Source organism: Eubalaena glacialis, chromosome 9 (assembly GCF_028564815.1).
Source record: "Eubalaena glacialis isolate mEubGla1 chromosome 9, mEubGla1.1.hap2.+ XY, whole genome shotgun sequence".
Taxonomy (NCBI): domain Eukaryota; kingdom Metazoa; phylum Chordata; class Mammalia; order Artiodactyla; family Balaenidae; genus Eubalaena; species Eubalaena glacialis.
In genome coordinates, this window is record NC_083724.1 from 2,704,352 (window position 1) to 2,714,135 (window position 9,784).

General features: G+C 57.0%; 1 protein-coding gene and 2 long non-coding RNA genes across 4 annotated transcripts; 2 read left to right on the top strand and 1 right to left on the bottom strand.

The window, feature by feature from the left end:
* Positions 1 to 862: 862 nt before the first annotated feature.
* Positions 863 to 4,855, bottom strand: LCN9 (lipocalin 9). Of its 2 annotated transcripts, XM_061199661.1 has the most exons (7): positions 4,439 to 4,855; positions 3,627 to 3,763; positions 3,309 to 3,382; positions 2,869 to 2,979; positions 2,511 to 2,612; positions 2,314 to 2,361; positions 863 to 2,068 (listed from the first exon to the last, which is right to left on the bottom strand). In XM_061199661.1, exons 1-6 carry the CDS (start codon positions 4,532 to 4,534, stop codon positions 2,336 to 2,338), a joined length of 546 nt encoding a protein of 181 aa, XP_061055644.1. In that variant the 5' UTR covers positions 4,535 to 4,855; the 3' UTR covers positions 863 to 2,068; positions 2,314 to 2,335. The 2 variants fall into 2 exon arrangements, with proteins under 2 accessions (XP_061055644.1, XP_061055643.1); XM_061199660.1 differs by lacking the exon at positions 2,314 to 2,361.
* LOC133097656 (uncharacterized) lies at positions 4,829 to 7,270 on the top strand. Its single transcript, XR_009702040.1, has 2 exons — positions 4,829 to 5,017; positions 6,671 to 7,270. It is a non-coding gene; the product is annotated as an uncharacterized LOC133097656 (long non-coding RNA).
* A 340-nt stretch (positions 7,271 to 7,610) lies between these two features.
* Positions 7,611 to 8,436, top strand: LOC133097658 (uncharacterized). Its single transcript, XR_009702042.1, has 3 exons — positions 7,611 to 7,927; positions 8,026 to 8,105; positions 8,283 to 8,436. It is a non-coding gene; the product is annotated as an uncharacterized LOC133097658 (long non-coding RNA).
* The last annotated feature ends 1,348 nt before the right edge of the window (positions 8,437 to 9,784 follow it).

Consider the following 9,784-nt stretch of genomic DNA (forward strand, 5'->3'; position numbering starts at 1 on the left):
CAGAGCCTGGCTCGGACGGCCAGGGCCCTGGAGACTCTCTGCTCTGGGCTCAGCTCGCCTCTGAGGCTCCCCTGGGGTGGGTGGTGCTTCCCGGTGGCCCAGGGTCGTCAGCCACCTCCCCAGCATCAATCTGGGCGGCTCCTGTTCTCCCCAGACGCCAGCCTTCCGCACCAGCAGGCCCCGGCCACGGCCCAGCAGGCTGGACCGAGTTTCCAGACAGGGAGCTGGAGGCCGGCCTGGCCATGAGAGTGCGGGGTGCCCCCTGGCCCCCTGCCCATCCGGATGGAGCCTCTTTGTCCCAGCATCTGGCTCCTTTGGAAGGGACACCAAACTCTCCCTCCCCACAGCCTGGAACCCTGGTCCTTGTGCAGCCCGACTCAGCGATTATGAACAGACACCGGTGCTGGGCGGGGCTGGTCCCTGAGGGAAACGCCCTTGGGGTTTGGGGCCGGCCCTCGGTCCTCTCCTGCTGCCCCCAGCCGTGGCCGTCAGCCTTTGCCCCCATCCTGGGGGTTTCTGGCGCAGCCAGCCGTGGGGAGGGTCTCCGGCGGTGCTCGCCTGTGGAGGGAGGGGTGACGCCAGCTGCTCCTCAGCCTGGGGGCGCCCCCTCGCCCTGCCCGGGGGCTCCCCACTGGCTCCCCACTCCAGCGGCACTGCAGGCGGGTCGGTGTTTACGGAGCGTGTGTGGGTAGTTTGGCTCCTGTTCAGAGGGGAGGGGGGAGGGGGGGTAACCCTGGGAGGGGAGCAGAGGGTCTGGGAGGCAGGGGCACTGGGGTGGTGGAGCTGCCCCGTCCGATGGGTCAGGGGAGGAGCCTGGTAACATTTTCCTGGTTGACTCGGAAGGAAGGACAAACTCTCTCTCTTTTTAACCTTTTATTTTGAGAGAACTGAGGACTTACATGCAGGTGTGAGAACGAATACAGACAGCTCCCGGGTCCCTTCGTCCACTCTCCCCCCTGCTGACCTCTTGCGCGGCTGTGGGGCAGCACCCCCCCCGGACGCTGGCGTTGGTACCACCCGTGCAGGTCCCTCGACACGGGTGCTGTGGGTGTGAGTGTGTATTTCGTGCCGGGCTCCCGTGTCCGCCGCAGCCCAGGCACAGAACCTTCCATCCCCACGAGAACACCCTTCTCGTCTGGCCCCTCCCGCCGCTAGCCCCTGAAATCACTGCAGTTTTGCCACCTGGAGATTGTTGTGTGAACGGAATCCCACAGAGCAGCCTTGAGACCCATCGTCCTGCCCCTTTCCCGTGGAGCTGTGTCCGCTGCGTGGCTGGACCACACTTTGTTCAGCCGCTCGCCTGCTGGGGGACACGGGCTGTCACAGCTGGAGCAGGATGCACAGAGTATGCAGAGGGCTTTGTGTGGACGCGTTTTTACGTCTCTTGGGTGGATGCCCAGTGGACGATCACTTTTAACCCACGAAATAACCGTGGGCTATTGGGACCCCCCATGTATTCACCAAGACGTGGGGTGAGGGCAGGGGTCACGTGTCTCCGAGGGACACTGAGCGGGGAGCGGGGAGAGGCAGGACCTGGTTGGCTACCTTAGGACCCGCCCCCCAAACCTCACAGATGCTCATCAGAGGGCCTCCACTTCTCAGATGAGATGCTCCAGAGGGGCAGTCCCTGGGGAAGGAGAGGTGGTCTTACTTGGAGGGGGGCTGGTTCCTGAGGAGGGAGGCCAGCTGGAGAAGGAGCCTGTGTGGGGTGGATGGTGCCCCCCCCCCAACCCAAATACGTCCGCGTTCAGATCTCAGCGTCTGGAACCGGTGAACAGGACCTTATCTGGAAAAAGATCCTTTGCAGATGGGATTAGGGTGAGGCTATTGAGACGAGGTCATCCTGGATAAACCCGGTGGGCCCTCCACCAACGGCAGGTGTCCTCACAAGAGAGAGAAGACGAGAGACACGGCCACAGAGGAGAAGCCGTGTGACCACGGAGCTGAGACTGGGGTGATGTGGCCACAAGCCCGAAGAGCTGGACGCAGCAGGAAGGACCCTCCCCGGAGCCTCCAGAGGGAGCTCAGCCCTGCCCACACCTGGATTTCAGACTTCTGGGTTCCAGAACTGCAACAAGAGAATAAACTTCTGTTGTCTGGAGCTCCTGTTTGGGGTCCAGTGTTATGGCCGCCTCAGGACAGGGATACAGGGCATGTTTGCTGAGGCCCACCACCCCAGGAGGCTCCCTGTTACGTGGCAGGAGAACCCCACGGGCAGGGTGAGGGATAGGCTTGGAGAAGCGGCCTCCCCCCTCCATCGGGCTTCCTCTGCCACCCTGGCCGCCCGACCACCCCCCAGCCGAGCTCACGCACCGGAAGGCCTGGGTGGGCTCCTCTACCTCCTGTGCTTTCTACAAGGATCTGGGAAGACAGCCGGCCTCTCAGACGGGGTCTCGGGGGGGTCCCCGCCCCGCCCCAGGCCCTGGGGTCCCGCCGAGGCCGGGCTGCGGGGATGCCCCCTGGAGCGTCTCGCTTGCCCAGGCTGCTGGCTGGAAGGCAGTGAGGCCTACCGTTGTTGCTGAGGTTGACGATATTTTCTGGGCCGAGTCCGTGTGATTTGCAGATTTTTTCAAATCTGTACAGGAAGCTGGGTTTCAGCTCTGGGAACCGTCCTGAGGACAGAACAGCAGGGGTCAGGATCCCTCACCGGCCATTTGGGACCGTGTGGGGAGGGGACAGCGTGGCGGGTGCCCGGTGGGGCGGCGGAGGCACCTGGGCCCGGTCCACACCTGCCCCGAGACACGATGGGCTGTGGGGAGCCTGGCCGTGGGGACCTCGGGGCGTGTCGAGACCCCCTGGGATGGGGCTGTGTTCAGAGTAGGGGCCCCGGGGCCCGGCCCTGCCCTGTCCCGCGGACGGCGGCTGTACCGTAGAGCGCCAGCACTTGCGTCTCCGTCCCGTTCCTGAAGTTCCGCAGGTGGAAGGTCACGTACCGCAGGTAGTCGGCCTCCAAGACCTGCAGCCGGTTCTCCCCCAAGTCTGCGTGGAAGCTCTGCTCAGCCTTGCCCAGGCCCCCGCCAGTGCCCGCATCCCCCGGAGGCCACGAGCACGGACCCTTGTGGGTGGAGGGGCTGGTGGAGACCCACGCCGTCCCCGAGGGCCCACCCAGGCTCGCCTCCCCGAGCCCTGGGCTGCCTCTCCCGCCTCCCCAGGGGCCTGGGCCGGGAGTGGGGGGAGCCCGTGCCCTTACAGGCCAGGCCCCCTCCTCTCACTATGGGGTCAGCAGTCAAGAGGTCTCACAAAATCCCCTAAATCAGAGCTCACTAGGAGTGGGGCCGTCAGACAAGGCAGAACCCGCGTTCACGTACAGGTGATGGTGTATTCTCCGTTCTTGTCCGTTTTATCACAGACCATGGCCACATCCACGCACTCAGTATGCAACCTGGAAACCAGCGGGGTGATGCCCGCAGCGGGACTCCACCCGAAAGCGGTGTGACCAGCTCCTTCCATCCCTCCAGCCTCGTCCCCATGCCCTCTGCACCCCTACCCCAGCCTCAGCACTCTGCTTCCCCCCACCCAGTGCCCCCAGCCCCGCATGCAGCACCCCCAGATGGCCAGAAGCTGATCCACACGGGTGGGTGGGGGCATCCGTCCTCCCCAGTTCCAGAGAATGTGGGCACACTCACATGAAGTGGAAGCTGAACTTCAGGCCACCATTTTCTAAGCTTTCGATACTCTGTATGAAGACCCTCAGATCCCCGTCTTCTTCTATCCGCCTCATGTCGTCTGCGGCCATGGAAATAGAATACCAGGTCCCCAAAACCTGGAGACAGAGGCCGCGGTGGGTGTGGGAGCCCATGGGGCATCCTGGACTTCTTGGTGCCTCCCTCCTCGGGCCAGACCCTGGGCGTATGGCTCCCAACCAGGGACCCATCTGCCCTCCCAGGGACCCCTCTGCCCCCCCAAGGAACCCCTCTGTCCCCCAAGGAACCCCTCTGCGCCTCAAGGGACCCCTCTGCCCCCCAAGGGACCCCTCTTCCCCCCATGGAACCCCTCTGCCCCCCAAGAAACCCCTCTGCCCCCAAGGGACCCCTTTGCCCTCCCAGGGACCCCTTTGCCCTCCCAGGGACCCCTCTGCCCCCCCCAAGGGACCCTTCTGCCCCCGCAAGGGACCCCTCTGCCCCCCAAGGGACCCCTCTGCCTCCTAAGGGACCCCTCTGCCCTCCCAGGGACCCCTCTGCCCCCCCAAGGGACCCCTCTGCCCCCCAAGGAACCCCTCTGCCCCCGCAAGGGACCCCTCTGCCCCCCAAGGGACCCCTCTGCCTCCCAAGGACCCCTCTGCCCTCCCGGGGACCCCTCTACCCTCCCAGGCTGCTGTTGCAGCTGGGGGTGAGAGCCTCAGGAACAGCATCCTGTCACAGGTCAAAGACCCCAGGTGGAGGCAGGGCAGGTGCCCTGCAGCCAAGCCCCCGGGGAAGGCCCAGGACCTCAGCCCCACCTTGGAGATGTCATGGTTTCTCCGCACGATTCTCTGGAGGTTGAAGTCCTGGGCGGAGACCAGGCTCAGCTCCAGGCTCAGCAGGAGCAGTGCCATGCCCTCCGGTGGGTGCCTGCCCTGAGGCCTGCCCCCTTTATCCCCCTTCCTGCGCTGTGGTTTCCGGCCGCAGTCTTCCGTGTCCTCCGCACAGGCCGCTGCTTGCTGGGAACACGGCCAAAAGCCGCCGCAGCCACCCCCGCTTCTCACAGTGTCCTCCCTCAGCGACAGCTGGCTCTGGAATCTGCCCGGATGGGGGTCCGGCTGGGTCTGAAGCTGCAAAGGGAAGTGGGGACAGGGAGGCGTCTTGGCCTGAAGCCCCACCGGCTGCAGAGGCGAGTGACGCTGGGGCCTCTCGGAGCTGTAGGACGTGGGCAGCAGAGAACACTGCCCTCGGAGGGGTCACTCCTGCCCCTTCCGGCCCGGCCCGGCCTGGGTGCTCCTATTTGAGGGCACTGATGTGCCCGGGCAGCCACGCGTGCAGGTCGGGGTCCTGAGCAGAGGTGGGCAAGTCCCGACTCCCCTTCTGCATCTGGGCACAAGGTGAGCTGCTGGGCGGGGTGCGGGGTGGGGGCTGAGCTGGACCAACCAGGACATCGGACACTAAATCCTTTTTTATCTTTTTAATTTATTTTTTAAAATTTTACTTATTTATTTATTTATTGGCTGCGTTGGGTCTTCGTGGCTGCACGCGGGCTTTCTCTAGTCGCGGCGAGCGGGGGCTCCTCTTCGTTGCGGTGCGCGGGCTTCTCTTTGCGGTGGCTTCTCTTGTTGTGGAGCACGGGCTTTAGGCGTGTGGGCTTCAGTAGTTGTGGCATGTGGGCTCAGTAGTTGTGGCGCGCGGGCTTAGCTGCTCTGCGGCCTGTGGGATCCTCCCAGACCAGGGATCGAACCCGTGTCCCCTGCACTGGCAGGCAGATTCTCAACCACTGCGCCACCAGGGAAGTCCCACTAAATCCTATTTTAAATAACAGACACAGTTTATGTATTGATTGAATATTTTTTTATTGGGCACCTACTATGTCCAGGCACTGGGATTAGAGTGAAGAACCTGGTCTCAGGAGGGCTGTGCTCCAAGGGGGACGCAGGCATTAGACAAACAGAAAATGACAAACGGCCCCCTCCTCCCCCACTTCCTGACCCCACCACTGGCCTTCCCTGTGCCTTGGACGGGCCGACCTTCCTCTGACCGGAACCTCCGTCCTGCTCAGTGGGGTTCCCAGATCAGCCACCTTCAGCTCATTCGGTCCCTGTACATCCTGTTCTCTTTGGTCACACCACTCACCCTGGCCTGACCATCAGCCATTGGCAGCTTCTCCCCGTCCTCGGCCACTGTGAGGACAGGGGACAGTGGGAGGACAAGGAGGGTATGAAGACAGAGCTGGTGCCTTTGGTCCACAGTGAAATTCCCAGAGATAGGCTGGGAGTTGCTTCTTCACAGAAGCCCTCTCTGCTCACCCAGATCCCCCAGGACCCCCGTTTGAAGGTCACAGTCTCTGTCACAGAGGACAGCTGTGACGTGCCTCCTGGCGTCAGGATTTCTATGACCTCACAGGATGAGCAGGAGTCTTGGTGGTTTGGTGCCGGGGTCATGTGACTGTCTCTGAGATGACGCCTGCTTGAAGGGCCCTCCAGGGCTGCTGGAATGTGCTGGATTCTGTGAGCCCAGGAGAGGAGCGCCCTCAGCCCGGCTCCGCCCCAGGGACCACGGCCTGTCCCCACCACCCTCGCTCCTGTGCCTGCCAGGGTCACCTTTCCATTGAGATGCTGCCATCGATGTTCCGCTCCATGAGCGATGACAGACATAGACATGGACACACCTACATGCAAATGCACGCACATGTCAACACTCACGCACGCACACTCGTGTGTGTGCACACACGGCCCCACCCCGCACCCTGGATGCTTTAATGCATCCAACAGATCTTATAACACGAAGCGTGTTATTTCTATCATCAGAAAGATGAGTACTTAAAAAATATTCTGAAAAGCAGAAAAAGGGGTTTGCTCTCCTGGGGCGAATCCACTGCCTGGGGGATGAGGGAAGAGAGGGCCGTTCTTCTCCATCATATTCATGAACAAACTGCTCAAGGCACCTCCCTGCGAGGAAGGGTCAGTCCCTAAGAAGCAAGGAGGGACCACAGAGGAAGTGAGATGCAAAGGAGAATTTAAAATACCCTTTAATTTTTCAAACAGGACAAACTCGCATCGTCCGGCAACCATGAGGAGCCCCGGACAGCAGAGGCGTCATTGTGACCGTGACTTTCCAGGACTTACATCATCAGAGGGTCTGCTGACATCACCACCCACGGAAGGCTAAACGCCGCGCAAGCCCGCCATGGTGTCTGGCCCGTAACTTTACAAAGACCCAAAGATAGACGCTCGGAAAACGGCCATCCCTGTGGGCCGTCTTGACCGCCTCTTACGTTGCCCCAACTGAGGTGAAGGGCCCCCTCAGAAGGGAGGTGGGGAAGTTTGGTGACAACGGTAGAAGCGGCGCCTGCCTTGGGGGTGTCGTCACTGAGACTCACTGCTGGAGAGACCCCGTGTTACCCCACCCACGTGGCATTGCTAATGCCCTAGGAGTCAAGCAGGGGTCAGTGTCACATTGCGGGACACGAAAACCGCCTGGCCAGTGTGGAGGGGTCCAGTGGGAGTACAATGTGAGTGGCCTTTGCCCTGTCCAGTTTTCTGGTAGGAGGTAAAAAGAAACAGGTAGATTACATTTCGTCATATATTTGTACTTAGCCCAGTAGATCCATATAATCAATATAAATTTATTGATTACATACTTAAGTTCTTTTCTTTCTATGTTTGTCTTCAAAGCCCAATGTGTTTTGTGCACTCGCAGCACATCTGAAGTCAGACCAGCCACCTTTCACGTGCTCGACGGCCACACGTGGCTACTGACCTGGTCAGTGCAAACTAAGGCCGCCTACGCGTTAATCAGGTGGTGGAAATGAAATATCAGAGTCTCCATTCTGCTCCATGCACAGTCCTGCAGATGTGTGCACAGAGATCCCATGGAGGATGCATGACATAAGCCTGGGCGTTGGCTGGAGCCAAAGGTTCCATGTTAGAACCTGACGCCTTTCATTCAGATTGTAATCCCTGTTCACAAACGTCTGCCTTGGAGAAGGCTCAGGTGTTCTTAGCCCTCCAGAGTCTTGGGGCAAATGGTGCATCTTACTATCTCTGCGAGGAGAAAGAAGATGACGTCTACTTTGGGGACAGATTGCATCCTTGTCATGACCTCATTTTGTTGTCACTGCTCTGGGGTGGAGAATCTGCAGCACGTCTTTTACTCAGTCAATGTGGATGTTGACAAGGACCAGGAGGAGTGTCCGAGACTGTGCACTCAGTCCCCAAAGGAGTGCCAGCACCCCAGGAGACTCTAGTGGAACAGAGGTGGCCCTCTCCCCAGAGCTGAGCATCCCAGGAGCAGACACCTAGGTTGGTGCCCCAGTGTCTCTAAATGAGCCCACGAATCCATGGTTAAGAGGTGTGACTTTCTGCTAATTAAAACGGACTTCTCTCTCCTTCTCCTCTAGGAGACAATGAACTCTAAAAGGAAAATGCTGTTATCAATTCTGTGTCTTTCATCCCTCGTGTTGCTTGAGCGTTATTTCAGGTAAATAGAAAGTATTGATGAATCATGACCTGCGGTGCTTGGCAGGGCTGGTCGAAACCTCTAAGTTTTGTCCAAAGATATTAATAACACTTTCAAAATTAATCAGATGTTACCTCCCCTCTCTGGGGGGCCAAGCAGAATATATTTACTTTCATTCTTTCATTTTTAAACTTTCAGCAAGCATTGCTCAAGCCCTGTCTGGACCCTGGGCTCTGTTCCAGGTGCTGAGAGAACAGCGGTAACAGGACATGCCTGTCCCCGTGGAGCGTCCTGTCCTGTCCTAGATGGAGAAGGCAGAGCAAACCAACAGAACAGAGGGTCAGGGATAACATATTTTACGTGATTAATGTCAAGAAGAAAAATTAAAGTTAGGTCACAGCACTGGGTTGCTGTTTCAGACAAACTGTAAACTGTCACAAAGTTCCATCTTGTGTCTGACATAAACAAGATGACAGTGACCTGCCCTGGCAGCCTGTGTGAGCTGGGGGCACACCTATGACCTGCTCAGTTTCTCATAGAGAAAAATACCAGTTCTTCCTTCCTCCATGCCCACATCTCATGGTCTCCTTCAAAAGCAATGCAACCTTCCCAAATGCTATTTGAAAAGCAGTCATACCGTGAGAGAGAGTGTCTTGAACAATGAAACTTTCACAAAACACAGATCTGATAAAAGGCTTGTAGCCAAAATATGCAAAGAACTCTTAAAACTCAACAATAAGGAAGAGAAAAACTTAATTGAAAAATGGGCACAATCTGGACAGACATCTCACCCGAGGAGACATAGAGATAACAAACAGGCATCTAAAAAGATGCTCGACATCATTTGTCATTAGTTAATTGCAAATTAAAATAGCAACGAGATACCACGTGCTCCAAACTACAGAGCCCACGGGCCCTGGAGCCCAGGCGCCACAACTAGAGAGAGAAAACCCACATGCCTCAACTAGAGAGAAGCCCGCGCACCGCAAGGAAGACCTGATGCAGCTAAAAAAAAGAAAAAAGAAAATAAAATAGATAACCAAAAAGGACCTACTGTATAGTACAGGGAACTCTGCTCAATATTCCGTAATAACCTAAATGGGAAAGGAATTTGGAAAAGAAAATATACAAGCATATGTACAACTGAATCACTTTGCTGTACACCTGAAACTAACACAATATTGTTAATCAACTATAGTCCAATAAAAAATAAAAAATAAAACAAAAATAAACAAAAGGAGGGGAAATACAGGAAAATAAATTAATAATGCAAAATCAAGGCAGAAAAATTTAACCCCATGGCATTGGTATCACACCTTATATGTCTTCTGGTGGCATTTTACCTTCAGGAAAGGACTGGGTGTTGAGATCATCTCTTTGAAGGTAATCATGATGGGCCGTCCTCAGCAGAGAAGATACAGGGGCCATATGCTAATCCATAGCATGGGTTTTGCCATGTGGCCCAGAACTGTAAAATTACGCTTGGCATATAGTAGGTGCTCGGTCATCATTTGGTTAAAAAGAGAGCAAATAAATGGATCTGAATTCTAGAATTTTTGTTATTCAAATTGCAATAGGTCTGTGTTCAAATTCAAAACATAAATGATTTTTCCCATTGATCTGAAGAATAAATCATTTACTGGGAGGGTTGACAAATATAGCAAATAAAAATACAGAATGCTCTGTTAAATTTGAATTTC